The following is a 21571-nucleotide window of genomic DNA, read 5'->3' on the forward strand; positions in this document are numbered from 1 at the left end:
TGAAATTCAATTATGTTACTTAATATAAGCAAAAAAAACAAAAACAACAAAATACAAATCAAAATGTAAATAATCAGGCTCTTTACCAGTTCTCCAAGAACTTGTCAGCATCGGGTTTGGATTCCAGAGTCAGTCTCCTCTCCAGCTCAAAGCTGTGTATTGTGCGTAATTTGCGCAGAAGAGGAACATCGCGGTCCAGCTGTGTAATTTCTGACCGAACCCTCACAGGAGACCCAAGGCTTGGAGCGTTATGGACGCCATTTGCCTGACCATTGCTATGTTCTTCCTCTGTGGCAGCCTAAAAACAAGAGATTAAGAAATGTACATTCGAAATTAAAAGGGGTTTTACAAATACACTTGTCACCTATAAATCTCTAATCTCAGTCTCCTCTGATATATTAAAAAAGGAATTAGATCACCCACTCTTCTGGAAATTAATAGAACAGTATGGGTGTTGCTACTTCAGTCATTATTTATGGCACTGACGGACACGGCATTCAGCTAGCCCGGTGACATTTATCATCTGGTGTAATTATATATGCCATAAACACCCCTTTATAAATTCACCTTTGTGATCACGCCCTCTGATGCATCAATTCTCCTTTAGTCTTTATGCACAGGCTACTCTTATTCCAAATACACTCCACCCTCCACTGACCCGTCTCCAGTCTGTGTCAGTCCAACTGTGTGGTGTCGGCTATTACCCCCCAGCAAGCAGCCTGTTGCTGTAGCTCCTACTCTGAAGCATCAGTCCGGCTGTGCGGTGCCTCCTGGTCCCCTCCATCAGGCAGTCTGTTGCTGTAGCTCCTACCCTGCAGCATCAGTCCGGCTTTGCGGCGCCTCCTGGTCCCCTCCATCAGGCAGTCTGTTGCTGTAGCTCCTACCCTGCAGCATCAGTCCGGCTGTGTGGCACCTCCTCTCCCCTCCATCAGGCAGTCTGTTGCTGTAGCTCCTACCCTGCAGCATCAGTCCGGCTTTGCGGCGCCTCCTGGTCCCCTTCATCTGGCAGCCTGTTGCTGTAGCTCCTACCCTGCAGCATCAGTCCGGCTGTGCGGCGCCTCCTGGTCCCCTCCATCAAGCAGTCTGTTGCTGTAGCTCCTACTCTGCAGCATCAGTCCGGCTGTGCGGTGCCTCCTGGTCCCCTCCATCAGGCAGTCTGTTGCTGTAGCTCCTACCCTGCAGCATCAGTCCGGCTTTGCGGCGCCTCCTGGTCCCCTCCATCAGGCAGTCTGTTGCTGTAGCTCCTACCCTGCAGTATCAGTCCGGCTGTGTGGCACCTCCTCTCCCCTCCATCAGGCAGTCTGTTGCTGTAGCTCCTACCCTGCAGCATCAGTCCGGCTTTGCGGCGCCTCCTGGTCCCCTCCATCAGGCAGTCTGTTGCTGTAGCTCCTACCCTGCAGCATCAGTCCAACTATGTGGCATTTCCCATTTCCCCCCAGCAGGCAGCCTCTGCAGCTTCAGTACACCGGTGGGACGTTTAGTGATGTAGGAAAGTACCACTAAAGAATGAAAACGAGCCCTCTTCTACAGCAAAACCTGTTATAAACCCTCTTATTCGCCCCAGGATCTATGCTCTCACTGTGCATTCATTCACAGGATATATTGGGACTTGTAGTACCTTAATGTTGCAGGTCGTTCACTTCTATACTGTGCTGGGACATGTAGTACCTCAGTATTGCACTACACATTTATCCATTTTCGGGCTATGATGGGACTATTAATACTGTGCATTTATTCTCAGCCTGTGCTGGGACTATTAGTACCTCAATGGTGCAGAATATTTTCTTCCAGGCTAAGCAGGGACCTGTTGCACCTCATTTTTGCAGTATACATATATTCACATCTAGGCTATCCTGTGACTCGTGGTACCTCAGTGTTGCAGTTTATGTTTATTCACTATGCCGAGACGTGTATTACCAAAATTATGAAGTTAGTCTATGCTGGGCCTTGTAGTACCTCAGAGGTGTAGTGTTCATTTATGCAAAGTCCATAAAGGGACTTTAAATTCCTCAATGTTGCCTTGTGCACTTATTCACTTCTATGCTGAGACTTGTAGTACTGTGGCAATCGAGTGTGCATATACTTCTTTCTAGGCTAAGCAGAGCCTCGCAGTAACACATTTGAGTGGATGAAAACCGCTAAAAGAATTGACATGCTGCAGATTTGAAGGAAAAAAAAACAAAACACTATGATGGTTCAAAACTGCAAGGAAAAAAATATGCGTCATGTGCATGAGATATCAGAAATCTCATTCTCTTTCTTTACCCATAAAAGAGTGTGTGTGTGTGTGTGTGTGTGTGTGTGTGTGTGTGTGTGTGTGTGTGTGTACAAGCCCTATGCCTTTAACTGTACTGTATTCACCTATATGGTGTACAAGACGCCTTTATATGACTGGCATCCACCACTATGGTCAGTGGTGGTAATATTGGCCTTGGTGCATTGGTTTGTGCTTAGCTTATTGTCCTGAGTAAACTACGGTATTACAAGTCAGTATATGGCGGTAGAGGTCCATTATGGGGGTGTTTTGTGTGTTTTGTTAGGTAACAGTATAGAAGTGGGGAGGCAATATATTAGTACAGTAGGATAGAATTATGGGGGCGGTAGAGGTCATTATATGAGTAGAGGTCATTATGGGGGCGGTAGAGGTCATTATGGGAATAGAGGTCATTATGGGGGCGGTAGAGATCATTATGGGGGCGGTAGAGGTCATTATGGGCGTAGAGGTCATTATGGGGGCGGTAGAGATCATTATGGGGGCGGTAGAGGTCATTATGGGAGTAGAGGTCATTATGGGGACAGTAGAGATCATTATGGGGGCGGTTAGTGGTCATTACGGGGGCGGTTAGTGGTCATTACGGGGGCGGTTAGTGGTCATTACGGGGGCGGTTAGTGGTCATTACCTGGGGCGGTTAGTGGTCATTACGGGGGCGGTTAGTGGTCATTACGGGGGCGGTTAGTGGTCATTACCTGGGGCGGTTAGTGGTCATTACGGGGGCGGTTAGTGGTCATTACGGGGGCGGTTAGTGGTCATTACGGGGGCGGTTAGTGGTCATTACGGGGGCGGTTAGTGGTCATTACGGGGGCGGCAGAGGTCATTACGGGGGCGGCAAAGGTCATTACGGGGGCGGCAGAGGTCATTACGGGGGCGGCAGAGGTCATTACGGGGGCGGCAGAGGTCATTATGGGGACGGTAGAGGTCATTATGCTGCAAGAATACTTAGGACTCGTACAGCATTATGATTGGTTACATTTTGCATAGTGTGTTTTGTTAAGTAACACTATAGAAGTGGGGAGGCAATATATTAGTACAGTAAAATTGAGGTCATTATGGGGGCGGTAGAGGTCATTATGGGGGCGGTAGAGGTCATTATGGGGACGGTAGAGGTCATTATGCTGCAAGAATACTTAGGACTCGTACAGCATTATGATTGGTTACATTTTGCATAGTGTGTTTTGTTAAGTAACACTATAGAAGTGGGGAGGCAATATATTAGTACAGTAAAATTGAGGTCATTATGGGGGCGGTAGAGGTCATTATGGGGACGGTAGAGGTCATTATGGGGACGGTAGAGGTCATTATGCTGCAAGAATACTTAGGACTCGTACAGCATTATGATTGGTTACATTTTGCATAGTGTGTTTTGTTAAGTAACACTATAGAAGTGGGGAGGCAATATATTAGTACAGTAGAATTGAGGTCATTATGGGGGCGGTAGAGGTCATTACGGGGGCGGTAGCGGTCATTACGGGGGCAGTAGGGGTCATTATGGGGGAGGTAGAGGTCATTACGCTGAATGAATACTTGGCACTTGTACAGCATTATGACTGGTAACATTTTGCATAGTGTGTTTTGTTCAGTAACAGTATAGAAGTGGGGAGGCAATATATATTAGTACAGCAGGATAGCGGAATTATTTAATAACTATACACATGTATTTTTTTATGTCTGTATGGGGAGGGCTGTGTTGCTGGTGCAATAATTGCGCACTTTGGCCGCCCAAGGCCAGTGATGACTACGTATAAGCAGCAGCCTGTCAGTCCCTGCAGAGAGAGGTTATCAGAGGATAGGAGTCCACCCATTAATGTATCGGACACTCGCCAGGCGTCTTGTTTAGTGCTTCTATTGTCCAAACAGTACAGTATTTTTGGCTACTTGGGAGTACAGACCTATGGCTGTAAACTGCTTTCCTCAAATAGGACAGTATATTCAGAGATCCACTTGGAATAAAGCACACTGTGTCACATAACAATATTACACTAAATAGGAGGATAAATGGTGTACAATAAATACAGGAATGTTACGGTGTAGGCAGAGCGCCTTTCATGTTCAGATCGGTTCATACCTTGCAGAGCCCCATTTTGATCTTATTCCGGTTGGCATCCATCTCCTCCCACACATCCTTCTCCTGGGGGCGCTGATGGCTTGGTGATCCGGGAATCCTCTCGGGGGAAACCATAATGGGGATTCCGTTCTCGCCATCGCTGAGCTGCTCATCGGGAAACACTTCATCGGTGTTCTCGCGCTGTAGATCTCCATTGACCGGGGTGGCATTAGCAATTCTAAGGGGAATCCAGAATATTTTTAGGAATTTTGTATTATAAGAAAATGAACCGAGTAGTTACCAAATGTTTGCTTTTTAACATTAGGTCATTTTCAGGTGCAATATGGGCTGTACGCGCCCTCCCTGGGTGCAGAGCTACTCCCGGTGTCTGTTCTGGTCTGCAGCGTTGATGTCACATCAACGGCACTGCAGCCAATCACCGAGCTCAGCAGACGATGGCCTCAGATGCTGAGCTCACCGATTGGCTGCAGCGCTGTTGACGTGATATTAGTGCTGCAGACAATAACGGAGACAAGCAGCAGTGGTGCAGGCTAAGCGATGCAGCCGTGAACACATCTTTAAACTAAAAAACTTTGTCACCACCGGAGGGTGGTAGTGAGCGAACTGCAGAATATGCTAAAGGATATTAAGAAGGAGAGTAGGGAAGAAGGAAAGGTGGGGGTTCAATAGGGATCAAGCACAAGAATCTGGCAAAAAAAGTATGAAACAGGTGAGGATGGGGGGTGGGGGGGAGAGACTGCGCTGAAATTACAGCCAAGTGGAAAAGGTGGCTACAGACGGGGCAAAACCAAATATGTATTTTTTTTTATTTTTCCAAGAACAAAAAAGGTTTTTTTTTCCCCCAAACCTTTCATCTTTTTTACTACTTTACTTAGCCTCAATGCGGAACTGAAAAATTGATCAGTTTAATACACTACAATATTTTTGTCACATTCAGATTGATAGACCCTTTTGCCAGCGTAAAGAAGGGAATTTTGTTTACTTACCGTAAATTCCTTTTCTTCTAGCTCCTATTGGGAGACCCAGACAATTGGGTGTATAGCTTCTGCCTCTGGAGGCCACACAAAGTAATTACACTTTAAAAAGTGTAACCCCTCCCCTCTGCTATACACCCTCCCGTGCATCACGGGCCCCTCAGTTTTGGTGCCAAAGCAGGAAGGAGGAAACCTATAAATTGGTCTAAGGTAAATTCAATCCGAAGGATGTTCGGAGAACTGAACCATTAACCAAAAGAACAATTGAACATGAACAACATGTGTACACAAAAGAACAACAGCCCGAAGGGAACAGGGGCGGGTGCTGGGTCTCCCAATAGGAGCTAGAAGAAAAGGAATTTACGGTAAGTAAACAAAATTCCCTTCTTCTTTGTCGCTCCATTGGGAGACCCAGACAATTGGGATGTCCAAAAGCAATCCCTGGGTGGGTAACAGAATACCTCGATAAAAAGAGCCGGAACCGGCCCCCTTTTACAAATGGGCAATTGCCGCCTGAAGGACTCGCCTACCTAGGCTAGCCTCTGCCGAAGCATAGGCATGCACCTGATAGTGTTTTGTGAAGGTGTGCAGACTCGACCAGGTAGCCGCCTGACACACCTGCTGAGCCGTAGCCTGGTGCCGCAAAGCCCAGGACGCGCCTACGGCCCTGGTAGAATGGGCTTTTAGCCCTGAAGGAATCTGAAGCCCTGATGAACGGTAGGCTTCAAGAATCGGTTCCTTGATCCACCTAGCCAAGGTTGACTTGGAAGCCTGAGACCCCTTACGCTGGCCAGCGACAAGGACAAAGAGCGCATCCGAACGGCGCAGGGGCGCCGTGCGAGAAATGTAGATTCTGAGTGCTCTCACGAGGTCTAATAAGTGCAAATCCTTTTCACATTGGTAAACTGGATGAGGGCAAAAAGAAGGCAAGGAGATATCCTGATTGAGATGAAAAGGGGATACCACCTTGGGGAGAAATTCCGGGACCGGACGCAGGACCACCTTATCCTGGTGAAAGACCAGGAAGGGGACTTTGCATGACAGCGCTGCTAGCTCAGACACTCTCCTAAGTGAAGTAACTGCCACTAGGAAGGCCACTTTCTGTGAAAGGCGAGATAGAGAGATCTCCCGCATCGGCTCGAAGGGTGGCTTCTGGAGAGCCGTCAGCACCTTGTTAAGATCCCAGGGTTCTAGCGGACGCTTGTAAGGTGGGACTATGTGGCAAACTCCCTGCAGGAACGTGCGGACCTGCGAGAGTCTGGCTAGACGCTTTTGAAAAAACACAAAGCGCCGACACTTGTCCCTTGAGAGAGCCGAGAGACAAGCCCTTGTCCAATCCTGATTGAAGAAAGGGAGCAAAACCCCGATCCGAGCACCAGGCTATGAAGATCCTCCAAGTCCTGTGGTAGATCTTGGCGGACGTTGATTTCCTGGCCTGTCTCATGGTGGCAATGACATCTTGAGATAACCCTGAAGACGCTAGGAGCCAAGACTCAATGGCCACACAGTCAGGTTGAGGGCCGCAGAATTCAGATGGAAAAATGGCCCTTGAGACAGCAAGTCTGGTCGGTCTGGGAGTGCCCACGGTTGCCCCACCGTGAGGTGCCACAGATCCGGGTACCACGACCTCCTCGGCCAGTCTGGAGCGACGAGGATGGCGCAGCTGCAGTCGGACCTGATCTTGCGTAACACTCTGGGCAGTAGTGCCAGAGGGGGAAATACATAGGGTAGGCGAAACTGCGACCAGTCCTGAACTAACGCATCTGCCGCCAGCGCCCTGTGATCCTGAGACCGTGCCATGAATGCCGGGACTTTGTTGTTGTGCCGAGACGCCATTAGATCGACGTCCGGCGTTCCCCAGCGGCAACAGATCTCTTGAAACACGTCCGGGTGAAGAGACCATTCCCCTGCGTCCATGCCCTGGCGACTGAGAAAGTCTGCTTCCCAGTTTTCTACGCCCGGGATGTGAACTGCGGAGATGGTGGAGGCTGTGGCTTCCGCCCACAGCAGAATCCGTCGAACTTCTTGGAATGCTTGACGACTGCGTGTGCCGCCCTGGTGGTTGATGTATGCGACCGCCGTGGCGTTGTCTGATTGTATTCGGATCTGTCTGCCCTCCAGCCACCGCTGGAACGCCTGTAGGGCTAGATACACTGCCCTTATCTCCAGAACATTGATCTTCAGGGAGGACTCCGTCGGAGTCCAGGTTCCCTGAGCCCTGTGGTGGAGGAAGACCGCTCCCCACCCTGACAGGCTCGCGTCTGTCGTGACCACAGCCCAGGATGGGGGCAGGAAGGATTTTCCCTTCGACAAAGAAGTGGGAAGAAGCCACCACTGAAGGGAGGTTTTGGCTGCTCTTGACAGGGAAACGTTCCTGTCGAGGGACGTCGACCTCTTGTCCCATTTGCGGAGAATGTCCCACTGAAGTGGACGCAGATGAAACTGCGCAAAGAGAACTGCTTCCATTGCTGCCACCATCTTCCCTAGGAAGTGCATAAGGCGTCTCAACGAGTGAGACTGACCCCGAAGAAGAGATTGGACCCCTGTCTGTAGTGAACGCTGACAGAGTATGAAACTCCATCCCGAGGTAAGTCAGGGATTGGGTCGGTGTCAATTTTGACTTTGGGAAATTGATGATCCACCCGAACCTCTGGAGAGTCTCCAGGGCAATGGTCAGGCTGTGCTGGCAAGCCACCCAGGAGAATGCCTTGACTAGGAGATCGTCTAAGTAAGGGATCACCGAGTGGCCCCGAGAGTGTAGGACCGCCACCACTGTTGCCATAATCTTGGTGAAGACCCGTGGGGCTGTCGCCAAGCCGAAAGGCAGTGCCACGAACTGAAGGTGTTCGTCCCCAATGGCGAAACGCAAGAAGCGTTGATGTTCGGGTGCGATCGGCACATGGAGATAAGCATCCTTGATGTCTATTGATGCTAGGAAGTCTCCTTGTGACATTGAGGAGATGACCGAGCGGAGAGATTCCATCCGAAACCTTCTGGTGCTGACATGCTTGTTGAGCAGTTTGAGGTCTAGAACGGGACGGAAAGATCCGTCCTTTTTTGGCACCACGAACAAGTTGGAGTAGAAGCCGTGACCATGTTCCTGAGGGGGAACGGGAATCACCACTCCTGCCTTCAGAGCATTCACCGCCTGAAAAAGTGCAGCGGCTCGCTCTGGGGGCGGAGATGTTGTGAAGAAACGAGTTGGAGGACGAGAGCTGAACTCTATCCTGTAACCGTGAGACAGAATGTCTCTCACCCATCGGTCTTGGACATGTGGCCACCAGGCGTCGCAAAAGCGGGAGAGCCTGCCACCGACCGAGGATGCGGTTTGGGGAGGCCGAGAGTCATGAAGAGGCCGCCTTGGTGGCGGTGCCTCCGGCGGTCTTTTTAGGCCGTGACTTAGACCGCCATGCAGAAGGGTTCCTCTGGCCCTTCTCCGACCTGTTTGACGTGGAGGCATGTGACTTGGCCGAGGGCCGAAAGGACTGAAACCTCGATTGAAACTTTCGCTGTTGAGGTTTGTTTTGTTTAGACTGGGGTAAGGACGAGTCCTTTCCCTTGGATTGTTTAATAATTTCGTCCAATTGCTCGCCAAACAAACGGTCGCCAGAAAATGGCAAACCGGTTAAGAATTTCTTGGAGGCAGAGTCTGCCTTCCATTCACGTAGCCACATGGCTCTGCGGACTGCCACCGAATTGGCGGATGCTACCGCTGAACGGCTCACCGAGTCCAGGACGGCGTTCATGGCGTAGGACGAAAAAGCCGACGCCTGAGAAGTCAGAGACACAACCTGCGGAGTAGCGGTGCGTGTGACCGCAGTAATCTCAGACAGACAAGCTGAGATAGCTTGGAGCGCCCACACTGCCGCGAATGCCGGAGCAAAAGATGCTCCTATGGCTTCATAGATGGATTTCATCATGAGCTCTATCTGCCTGTCAGTGGCATCCTTGAGCGATGAGCCATCTGTCACTGAAACCACAGATCTGGCCGCCAGCCTAGAGACTGGAGGATCCACTTTTGGACACTGAGCCCAACCCTTCACTACTTCCGGGGGGAAGGGATAACGTGTGTCATTAAGGCGCTTAGTAAAATGCTTGTCCGGAAATGCTCTGTGCTTCTGGACAGCATCCCTGAAATTAGAGTGATCGACAAAGGCACTCCGTGGACGTTTGGGAAACCTAAACTGGTGTTTCTCCTGCTGTGAAACCGCCTCCTCCACAGTTGGAGTTGGAGGAGAAATTTCTAGCACCTGGTTGATGGACGCTATAAGGTCATTTACTATGGCGTCCCCTTCAGGTGTATCTAGATTGAGAGCACCGTCAGGGTCTGAGCCCTGAGCTGCGCCTTCCTCTTCATCCTCTAGAGCAGGGGTCTCAAACTCAGCTGGGTGTATGGGCCGCATATAGAAAAAAAAAAAATGACGGGGGCCGCATTATTTGCAGGACAAAGTGAACATTTTTAATGAATCCATGTTTTTTTTTCTATACATCTTGGATCACTTTTGTAAACATTTTTCGCTTGTTTATTATAACAAACGTGCACTTTTTTTGTTAAGTTTATATACAGAAAAGCATTTTTAATGTAAATAAAAAAAGTCATGCTTTAGGATTTTTTTTCTTCTTGTAATTGTTTTACAATTAGCAGCATCATATAGTAATCTTAGCCAAAATCTTGTAGTAATGTGCCCATCCGTGTGCCCTGTAGTAAGGTGCTCATCCTTGTGGTATTGTGCCCAGTTAGTATAGTGCCCATCCTTGTGCCCTGTAGTATTGTGCCCAGTAATATTGTTCCAATCCTCGTAGTATTGTGCTCATCCTTGTAGTATTGTGCTCTGTAGTATTCTGCCAATTCCCGTAGTATTGTGGCCATCCCTGTAGTATTCTGGCCATCCCTGTAGTATTGTGCTCTGTAGTATTCTGCCAATTCCCGTAGTATTGTGGCCATCCCTGTAGTATTCGGCCCATCCCTGTAGTATTCAGCCCATCCCTGTAGTATTCTGGCCATCCCTGTAGTATTCTGGCCATCCCTGTAGTATTCTGGCCATCCCTGTAGTATTCTGGCCATCCCTGTAGTATTTTGCCCATCCCTGTAGTATTTTGCCCATCCCTGTAGTATTCTGCCCATCCCTGTAGTATTCTGCCCATCCCTGTAGTATTCTGCCCATCCCTGTAGTATTCTGCCCACCCTTGTAGTATTGTGGCCATCCTTGTAGTATTGTGGCCATCCCTGTAGTATTGTGGCCATCCCTGTAGTATTGTGGCCATCCCTGTAGTATTGTGCCCATCCCTGTAGTATTGTGCCCATCCCTGTAGTATTGTGCCCATCCCTGTAGTATTGTGGCCATCCCTGTAGTATTGTGGCCATCCCTGTAGTATTGTGGCCATCCCTGTAGTATTGTGGCCATCCCTGTAGTATTGTGGCCATCCCTGTAGTATTCTGCCCACCCTTGTAGTATTGTGGCCATCCCTGTAGTATTGTGGCCATCCCTGTAGTATTGTGGCCATCCCTGTAGTATTGTGCCCATCCCTGTAGTATTGTGCCCATCCCTGTAGTATTGTGCCCATCCCTGTAGTATTGTGGCCATCCCTGTAGTATTGTGGCCATCCCTGTAGTATTGTGGCCATCCCTGTAGTATTGTGGCCATCCCTGTAGTATTGTGGCCATCCCTGTAGTATTCTGGCCATCCCTGTAGTATTCTGGCCATCCCTGTAGTATTCTGCCCACCCTTGTAGTATTGTGGCCATCCCTGTAGTATTCTGCCCACCCTTGTAGTATTGTGGCCATCCCTGTAGTATTCTGCCCACCCTTGTAGTATTCTGGCCATCCCTGTAGTATTCTGCCCACCCTTGTAGTATTGTGGCCATCCCTGTAGTATTCTGCCCACCCTTGTAGTATTGTGGCCATCCCTGTAGTATTCTGCCCACCCTTGTAGTATTGTGGCCATCCCTGTAGTATTCTGCCCACCCTTGTAGTATTGTGGCCATCCCTGTAGTATTCTGCCCACCCTTGTAGTATTGTGGCCATCCCTGTAGTATTCTGCCCACCCTTGTAGTATTGTGGCCATCCCTGTAGTATTCTGCCCACCCTTGTAGTATTGAGGCCATCCCTGTAGTATTCTGCCCACCCTTGTAGTATTGTGGCCATCCCTGTAGTATTCTGCCCACCCTTGTAGTATTGTGGCCATCCCTGTAGTATTCTGCCCACCCTTGTAGTATTGTGGCCATCCCTGTAGTATTCTGCCCACCCTTGTAGTATTGTGGCCATCCCTGTAGTATTCTGCCCACCCTTGTAGTATTGAGGCCATCCCTGTAGTATTCTGCCCACCCTTGTAGTATTGTGGCCATCCCTGTAGTATTCTGCCCACCCTTGTAGTATTGTGGCCATCCCTGTAGTATTCTGCCCACCCTTGTAGTATTGTGGCCATCCCTGTAGTATTCTGCCCACCCTTGTAGTATTGTGGCCATCCCTGTAGTATTCTGCCCACCCTTGTAGTATTGTGGCAATCCCTGTAGTATTCTGCCCACCCTTGTAGTATTGTGGCCATCCCTGTAGTATTCTGCCCACCTTTGTAGTATTGTGGCCATCCCTGTAGTATTCTGCCCATCCTTTAGTAATACGCAAACAAAAAAAAAAAATCTCCTCACCTTTCCTCCGTTCCCTGTGTGCCCACGATCAGTACTTGCAGAGTTTTGGATGCAGCATGCTTCAGCTGCGTCCAAAACCCTGCTATGTATGGTAAAAGCACAGTGGGCATGGGATTTCTAAAAATCCCATGCCCACTGTGCGTGTACGGCCCGCAGTGAAAACGGAACTGCGGTGTGGCTTCCAGAGGCCGCAGCATGTGAATTTATGCTGCGGCGTCTGAAGCGTCCTCCCTAGGCAGAGCACAGTGAGGAGACCGCAGTGGCCCGAACCCCTGATCGCAGGCACGGGCAGCTGCGGTCTCCTAAGGAGTAGACTTGCGGCCCCGCCGATCAGGACGCGCTGTGCCCAGCACGCAGCGGGTCCTGAACTTGAGCACAGACCTTACCTGCTTGTTGCGGCCCGTGACGATCGCGGCTCTGTGCTGAGGATCGGCGCCGGCAGGAACTTCACTGCATTTTGAATCCATTTGCGGTGCAGCGCAGAGGAGCTGTGTCTGGACCAATGGCTGCTGCCTGCCAATCAGATGCAAGGAAGTGACGTCGCTGTATGACGTCACCTCCTTGCATCTGATTGGCAGACAGCAGCAGCAACTGGGATAGAACTGACAGCTCCTTGCGCGGCACCGCAGATGGATTCAAATGCAGTAAAGTTACTGCCGGCGCCGACCCTCAGCATAGAGCCGCGATTGTCACGGGGTCTGCGGGCCGCAACAAACAGCCTCAGGGGCCGCATGCGGCCCGCGGGCCGCGTGTTTGAGACCCCTGCTCTAGAGAGTCCTCATGCTGAGACCCTGAGCAGCGTGATGAAGTGGAGGAAGGTCCCCAGCGAGCCCGCTTCACCGGTCTGGGACTGCGGTCCGAGTCGGAGTCCTCACCGTGGGACCTATGTGTCACCTCAGGAGCAGATTGCTGCGCCAACTGAGGGAGACCTGGGGACGAAGAACGCACAGTGCCCTGCATCTGTGTTGTTGGTCTGGACTGCAAGGCTTCTAGTATCTTAGCAGACCATTTGTCCATAGACTGAGCCATGGACTGTGAAAGTGACTCAGACAGTTTGTCAGCCAAAACTGCAAACTCTGTCCCTGTCACCTGGACAGTGGGAACCGGTGCCTCTACCTGAGCCGGGGGTCCCACCAGTGCCTGAGGCTCCGGCTGAGTGAGTGTCACAGGGGCCGAGCATTGCACACAATGAGGGTAGGTGGAACCTGCAGGTAGTATAGCCGCACATGAGGTACAGGTTGCAAAATAAGCCTGTGCCTTGGTACCCTTGCTCTTTGCGGACGACATGTTGTTGTCCTCCAAGAGATAAGTAAGGGATCACCGTGATCACTGAGGGATATATATAGCCCCAAGATAACAGTACAGCCGAACCAGCAAATGTATGTATACACAAAAGATATATATATACAGTTCGGCACTCTGGGGGGTCCAGCACCGGCAGACCGGTGTGGCTTACCAACCGCTCTGTGTGGCCACCAGATTCCCTGCCCCGGGTCTCCCTCAGCTGCAGCCAGAAGTTCTCCACCGCAGAATGTGCTGAAAAAATGGCTGACGGCGTTCTCAGAGGAGGAGGGAGGTGTGGGCGTAGTCACAAAAGTGCGGGAATCTGGTGCCCCAGCGTGAGTAGTGAGGGGGGCGGAGGACAGCTCAGTGTACTCCAGCCCTCACTGTCGGCGTCATACCGACCGTCCCGCCCTTTTCCCTGACTGGCAGGCCTGGGGGCGGGAGAATACTATACTAGGCCGCAAAAGCCGGGGACTAAAGTTAAAACCGCGGCCGGCCGGCAGTGCACGGTCGGCGCGGTAGTCCCGGACCCATACTCACGCCGCAGTCGCTGCAGCGTCTGGGCCTAAGGTGCTTTATGCGCCGTCCCAACGGGGACACAGAGTACCTGTGGATGCAGGGCCATGTCCCTGACGATACTCCGTCTCCTGTCCAGCAGATTCCCCCAGGGGCTGCGGAGGGAGACCGGTCCCAGTGTCTGGATGACCGGATAGGATCCCACTTCCCCAGAGCCCCTAAGGGATGGGGAAGGAAAGCGGCATGTGGCTCCAGCCTGTGTACCCGCAATGGGTACCTCAACCTTAACAACACCGCCGACCTGAGTGGGGTGAGAAGGGAGCATGCCGGGGGCCCCATATGGGCCCTCTTTTCTTCCATCCGATAAAGTCAGCAGCTGCTGCTGACTAAAACGTGGAGCTTGCGTGAATGTGTGCCTCCTTCAACACAAAGCAAAAAACTGAGGGGCCCGTGATGCACGGGAGGGTGTATAGCAGAGGGGAGGGGTTACACTTTTTAAAGTGTAATTACTTTGTGTGGCCTCCAGAGGCAGAAGCTATACACCCAATTGTCTGGGTCTCCCAATGGAGCGACAAAGAAAAACGCAAGTAAAAAAGAGAATTTTGTTTACTTACCGTAAATTCTTTTTCTTATAGTTCCGACATGGGAGACCCAGACCATGGGTGTATAGCTAGCGACCTCCGGAGGACACACAAAGCACTACACTCAAACGTGTAGCTCCTCCCTCCGGGCTATATACACCCCCTGGATGACAATCTACCCAGTTCAGTGCAAAAGCTGAAGGAGGACATCCACCCATAAGTAGAGATAGAGTAAAACTCGGCAAAACCAGAACTCTGTCTACTAACAACAGCCGTGAAGCACACGGAACAAAAACTGCCAACAGGCAACAGGGAGGGAGCTGGGTCTCCCATGTCGGAACTATAAGAAAAAGAATTTACGGTAAGTAAACAAAATTCTCTTTTTCTTTATCGTTCCTTTATGGGAGACCCAGACCATGGGACGTTCCAAAGCAGTCCATGGGTGGGAAATAAACTAAACTGAGAAGTAGGCAAAACCTAACTTCACAAATGGGCGACAGCCGCCTGAAGGATGAGTCTGCCCAAGCTCGCATCTGCCGAAGCATGAGCATGCACTTGGTAGTGCTTAGAAAAAGTGTGCAGACTGGACCAAGTGGCAGCCTGACACACCTGCTGAGCCGTAGCCTGGTGCCTGAAAGCCCAGGAGGCACCGACAGCTCTGGTCGAGTGCGCCTTAATCCCCGACGGGGGAGGCACCTGAGAAGACTGGTAGGCATCGGATATGGCCGACCTAATCTAACGAGCTAGGGTCGGTTTAGAAGCCGAAAGGCCCTTGCGCTGACCCGTGGTTAGCACGAAAAGTGAGGTGCACCGCCGAAACACGGCGGTGCGAGACACATAGATGCGGAGCGCCCGCACCAAATCCAAGGTGTGCAACGCCTTCTCAAAGCGATGCACAGGGGCCGGACAAAGAGAGGGCAATGAAATGTCCTGGTTAAGGTGGAAGGAAGACACCACCTTAGGAAGAAAGTCCGGAGTCGGACGAAGAACCACCTTGTCTTGGTGAAACACCAAAAAGGGGGATTCCGAAGAAAGCGCAGCCAAATCGGAAACTCTCCTGAGAGAAGTTATGGCTACTAGAAAGACGACTTTCTGTGAAAGTCTGGACAAAGGAACCTCCCTGAGAGGCTCAAAAGGGGGTTTCTGTAAGGCCATGAGGACCAAATTAAGGTCCCAGGGATCCAAGGGTCGTCGGTAAGGAGGAATGATGTGAGATGCGCCCTGCATGAAGGTGCGCACCTGAGCCAGTCGAGCGATACGCCGCTGGAACAATACCGACAAAGCCGACACCTGTCCCTTAAGAGAATTGAGGGACAGACCCAACTGTAGACCTGACTGTAGAAAAGACAGGATGGTCGGCAAGGCGAACGGCCAAGGAGCATGGCCGGAAGAGTGACACCAGGACAGGAAAATCTTCCAAGTCCTATGATAAATCTTAGCCGAGGAAGACTTCCGAGCCTGAGTCATGGTGGAGATGACCTCAGAGGGAATGCCTGAAGCCGTCAGGATCCAGGACTCAAGAGCCACGCCGTCAATCTGAGAGCCGCAGAATTCTGGCGGAAAAACGGACCTTGAGAGAGAAGGTCTGGGCGGTCTGGGAGATGCCACGGGATCTCTACGGACAGGCGGAGCAAGTCTGGGTACCAGGCTCGCCTGGGCCAGTCCGGAGCAATGAGTATGACTCGACGGCCCTCCATTCGGATCTTGCGCAGAACCCTGGGCAAGAGCGCTAGAGGGGGAAACACATAGGCCAGACTGAACTGAGACCAATCCTGAACCAGTGCGTCTGCTGCGAAGGCTTGAGGATCGTGGGAGCGAGCCACGTAAACCGGAACCTTGTGGTTGTGCCGGGAAGCCATTAGATCTACTTCCGGAGTGCCCCACTTGCGGCAGATTGATCTGAACACTGACGGATGCAGGGCCCACTCGCCGCCGTCCACGGTTTGACGGCTGAGATAATCGGCCTCCCAGTTTTCCACGCCTGGGATGTGGACTGCGGATATGGTGGACTTTGAGTCCTCCGTCCACTGGAGGATTCGTTGAACCTCCAACATCGCCAGACGGCTGTGAGTTCCGCCCTGGTGATTGATGTAGGCAACCGCTGTCGCGTTGTCCGACTGAACCCGAATGTGCTTGCCCGCCAGTAGGTGGTGAAAGTCTAGAAGAGCTAGAAACACAGCTCTGATCTCCAGCACATTGATCGGGAGGGCTGATTCGGACGGAGTCCAAGTGCCCTGTGCTCGGTGATGGAGAAACACCGCTCCCCAACCGGAGAGACTGGCATCCGTGGTGAGAATCACCCAGGACGGAGTCAGGAAGGACCGCCCCTGTGACAGGGAGAGGGGCTGAAGCCACCACTGAAGGGAGTTCCTGGCCTGTGATGACAGAGCCACTAGCCTGTCCAAAGAAGAGATCCGCTTGTCCCAACAGCGGAGAATGTCCAGCTGCAAGGGACGCAGATGGAACTGGGCAAAGGGAACCGCTTCTATGGACGCCACCATCTGACCCAGCACCTGCATGAGGCGTCTGAGGGAATGACGGCGGTGCCTCAACAGAGAGCGCACCGCCAGACGAAGGGACTGCTGTTTGACTAAGGGCAACTTGACAAGTGCCGGCAGAGTCTCTAATTGCATCCCTAGGTACAAGAGAACCTGGGTCGGGGTCAGAGTCGACTTGGGAAGGTTGACAAGCCACCCGAACTGAATTAGCGTGGCGACAGTGAGAGAGACACTCCGTTGGCAGTCTACACTGGAAGAGGCCTTGACTAGAAGGTCGTCCAGGTAAGGAATCACTGCCAATCCCTGGAGGTGCAGGACAGCAACCACTGCTGCCATGACCTTGGTGAACACTCGGGGGGCCGTGGCTAAGCCAAAGGGAAGAGCCACGAACTGGAAATGTTCCTCTCCGATCGCAAAGCGTAGCCAACGCTGGTGTGAAACCGCAATAGGCACATGCAGATAGGCATCTCTGATGTCGATGGATGCGAGAAAATCTCCCTGGGTCATTGAGGCAATGACCGATCTTAGAGATTCCATGCGAAAGTGCCGCACCTGAACATGCTTGTTGAGAAGCTTGAGATCCAGGATGGGCCGGGAGGAACCGTCCTTTTTGGGAACTAGAAAGAGGTTTGAGTAGAAACCTCTGAACCGTTCCCGGGCGGGGACCGGAACAATTACCCCGTTGGTCTGCAGGGATGCCACGGCCTGAGCGAAGGCGGCGGCTTTGGAGCAGGGGGGGGTGGACAGAAAAAATCTGTTTGGCGGGCTGGAGGAGAAGGGTATCCTGTAGCCGTGGGTGATGATGTCCCGCACCCACTGATCGGAGACGTGTTGCAACCACACGTCGCCAAAGTGGGAGAGCCTGCCCCCGACCAAGGACGTTGCTGGCGCGGCCAGATAGTCACGAGGAGGCTGCCTTGGTGGCAGCGGCTCCTCCGGTCTTTTGAGGACGCGGCTTTGCGCGCCAGTTGGATTTACGATCCTTGGCGGTAGTGGACGAGACCGTGGGCTTAGAGGATGACCAGTTAGAGGAACGAAAGGAACGAAACTTCGATTGGTTCCTGCCCTGGGTAGGTTTCTTGGGTCTAGCTTGTGGCAAGGAAGTACTTTTCCCGCCAGTAGCCTCTTTAATTATGTCATCCAGCTGTTCCCCAAACAGCCGTGACCCAGTAAAAGGGAGACTCGCAAGGTACTTCTTAGAGGAAGCGTCCGCTTTCCACTCTCGAAGCCACAAGATCCTGCGGATCGCGAGGGAATTAGCGGAGGCCACTGCCGTGCGGTGAGAAGCTTCCAGGACGGCAGACATGGCGTAGGATGCAAAAGCTGAAGCTCGGGCGGTTAAAGCATCCATCTCCGGAATAGAGTCTCTGGAGAGGGAATGAATCTCCGCCAGAGAGGCAGAGATAGCCTTAAGAGCCCACACCGCCGCAAAAGACGGAGAGAAGGAGGCTCCTGCCGCCTCAAATACAGACTTGGCCAGAAGGTCAACCTGGCGGTCAGTGGGATCCTTAAGAGAAGTGCCGTCGGCCACCGCAACTACTGTGCGGGCTGAGATTCTGGACACTGGAGGGTCTACCTTTGGGGACTGGGCCCAGTCCTTAACCACCTCCGGTGGAAACGGGAAACGGTCATCTGAACTACGTTTCGGAAAACGTTTGTCAGGACAGGCCCTTGGCTTGTTAACAGTGGTCTGAAAGCTGGAGTGATTAAAAAACATACTCCTAGGCTTCTTAGGAGAGGTAAACTGGTGTACCTCTACCAGAGAGGGTTGATCCTCTGACTCCTGTGGGTTAAGGTTCAGTACGGAGTTAATGGACGCAATTAAGTCACTAACGTCCGCATCGCCATCAGACAAGTCAATGGGGTACATAGAGGCAGAGTCTGAGCCCACAGTAAATGAATCATCCTCGCCCTGCACCTCGGCTTGTGAATCAGAGCCGTGGGACGAGGAAGGAGGAGGGTCCGTGCGTCTCCGTTTGGGGGGACTGGGTCCGAGGACATGCTCTGAGGGCTCTGCAGAGCTCTGAGCAGCAGAGACACCCTGAGAGGGGGGCTGAGAGGGAGGCTGATGCATAGATAGCAGCGTCTGAGACAGCTGCCCCATGGAATCGGCAAACGACTTGGAAAGAGCCTGTGTAAAGGATGCTACCCAAGCCGGGGGTTCAGCCACTGGGACCGAGGCAGCCGGAGGGACTCCTGCGGAGGCTCCAGGCTGAGACACAACCATATTAGCACAGTTATCACAATGTGGGTACGTGCTAGGCTCTGGCAGAATTAGCTTGCAAGCAGTGCATATAGCATACATGTTTGCAGCCTTGCTCCTAGTGACAGACATGCTGCTGTGGAGGAAGCTCTGCAGCCAAAACACACTCCTGTAGAAAGCCTGAGTGTATAAAAATCCACAACCATAGGTTGTGGCTTACCAGCCCTGTTCTCTGTGTGTCCTCCGGATTTCACCGCTCCTCTGTAAAGTGACAGCTTCCAAAAAGCATGCAGCAGTAGCATCCAGCGCTTCTCAGTGATAAAAACGCTGAGAAAATGGCGCTGGGAGAAGGAGGGGGGGCGTGTATAAGCCCAGGAGCGGGAAAACACAGAGGCCAGAGAGACACAGGGGGGTAGAGAGAGGAGGGGACATCCCCCTAGAGGGGAGTGCCCTCTGCTCTGCTGGCCGGGCGGTGGGCGTCGCTGTATGCAAAACATACAGAAGAAGCCAAAAACGAAACTAGGCCCAAACTGAGCCGGGGCCTAGATTTTAAAGTGCGGCCGACGAGCAGGCACCGTCGGCGCGGTTCTCATGGGAAATTCCCAGAACCGGCCGAAATTAACAGTAACGCTAAAGCACATACTGCCCCCATAATAAAAGTACCTGGGACCCCTGAAAAAACGTCTCAATACTTAGCTTTGAGACGCAGGGCCATGTCCCTGAATGGGGGTTAACGCTCCTTCCAGCAGGGACCAGACAGGGCTGTGGATGGAGCCGGCCTCCTGCAAGCAGAGAGGACCGTGGAGGCTCCCACTTCAAACAGAGCCTCGACAGAGGATGCGAAGGAGCTCGGCATGTGAAGGCTCCAGCCTTATTAAAATCAACCTTAACAGCACCCCGCAGAGTGGAGCGTGAAGGGACATGCCGGGAGTCCAGACTGGACCCGCTTTTCTTCCAAATCTTTAAAACATTAAAATAAAATTGAAAAAAATATGAGGAAATAAAAGTGTGTGTGATCCTCCTGGAACACAAAGCGTTGAACTGGGTAGATTGTCATCCAGGGGGTGTATATAGCCCGGAGGGAGGAGCTACACGTTTGAGTGTAGTGCTTTGTGTGTCCTCCGGAGGTCGCTAGCTATACACCCATGGTCTGGGTCTCCCATAAAGGAACGATAAAGAAACTCATCATGGGCACATACCCTAAAAGGGATAAACTGATGGAAATCGGTGCTTGCACTGAACTAGTTACAGCAAGGTGTTGACTGTATGTAACAGCAGACACTTGCTCTTCTACGTGCGGGATCAGCTTCTGAGCCTGCACAATGTGGCTGCTGTAAGACGTACACCTCGTAGTTGAAAAAAATAAGATGTCTTTTCGCCGTTGTGCACCAGATTTCTAGCCCCTTCACCAACGCCAGGGTTTCCACCCGTGTCCAGGCCTTGGAGGTCACTGTATGTCATAAGGTTGTGATCTCAAGACGTGCGCAACGACCTTACAGAAAGCAAAGTGACTTCTGAAGCCGGGACGGGGGAGAAAGTCCTGGCCTATAGATAAGAGGCCTAAAGGCCACGTTACACTAAGCAACATCGCTAGCAACATCGCTGCTAAGGAACAACTTTTGTGACGTAGCAGCGATGTTGCTAGTGATGTCTCTGTGTGTGACATCCAGCAACAACCCGGCCCCTGCTGTGAGGTCGTTGGTCGTTGCTGAATGTCGTGGGCCATTTTTTAGTTGTTGCTCTCCTGCTGTGAAGCACAGATCGCTGTGTGTGACAGCGACAGAGCAACAACTGAATGTGCAGGCAGCAGGAGCCGGCTTCTGCGGACGCTGGTAACCACGGTAAACATCGGGTAACCAAGAAGCCCTTACCTTGGTTACCCGATATTTACCTTCATTACCAGAGTCCGCCGCTCTCAGCTGTCAGTGCCGGCTCCCTGCTCTCTGCACACATAGCCACAGTACACATCGGGTAATTAACCCGATGTGTACTGTGGCTAGGAGTGCAGGGAACAGGGAGCCGGCACTGGCAGCGTGAGAGCAGGGACGCTGGTAACGAAGGTAAATATTGGGTAACCAAGGTAAGGGCTTCTTGGTTACCCAATGTTTACATGGTTACCAGCGTCCGCAGAAGCCGGCTCATGCTGCCTGCACACGTAGCAGAGTACACATCGGGTAATTAACCCAATGTGTACTGTAGCTAGGAGTGCAGGGAGCCAGCGCTAAGCGGTGTGCGCTGGTAACCAAGGTAAATAACGGGTTGGTTACCCGATATTTACCTTAGTTACCAAGCGCAGCATAGCTTCCACGCGGCGCTGCTGGCTGGGGCCGGTCACTGGTGAGATCTGCCTGTGTGACAGCTCACCAGCAACCAGTGTAGCGACGCTCCAGCGATCCCTGCCAGGTCAGGTTGCTGGTGGGATCGCTGGAGCGTCGCTTAGTGTGACATCTCACCAGCGACCTCCTGGCAACTTACCAGCGATCCCTATCAGGTTGTATCGTTGTTGGGATCGCTGGTAAGTTGTTTA

The 21571-nt window shown here is 51.9% G+C and overlaps 1 protein-coding gene across 2 annotated transcripts in view; it reads right to left on the reverse strand.

Moving 5' to 3' along the window:
* Positions 1-21571, reverse strand: part of TTBK2 (tau tubulin kinase 2) — a 137057-nt gene that overhangs the window by 11907 nt on the left and 103579 nt on the right. For both annotated transcript variants that reach the window (XM_075329961.1, XM_075329959.1), the window contains exons 11-12: positions 4344-4560; positions 87-298 (exon numbers count right to left, since the gene is read on the reverse strand). In XM_075329961.1, coding sequence (XP_075186076.1) covers positions 87-298; positions 4344-4560 — 429 coding nt within the window. The remainder of the gene's footprint in view (positions 1-86; positions 299-4343; positions 4561-21571) is intronic.

The sequence above is a fragment of the Anomaloglossus baeobatrachus genome, chromosome 12 (genome assembly GCF_048569485.1).
Source record: "Anomaloglossus baeobatrachus isolate aAnoBae1 chromosome 12, aAnoBae1.hap1, whole genome shotgun sequence".
In the NCBI taxonomy this organism is placed as follows: domain Eukaryota; kingdom Metazoa; phylum Chordata; class Amphibia; order Anura; family Aromobatidae; genus Anomaloglossus; species Anomaloglossus baeobatrachus.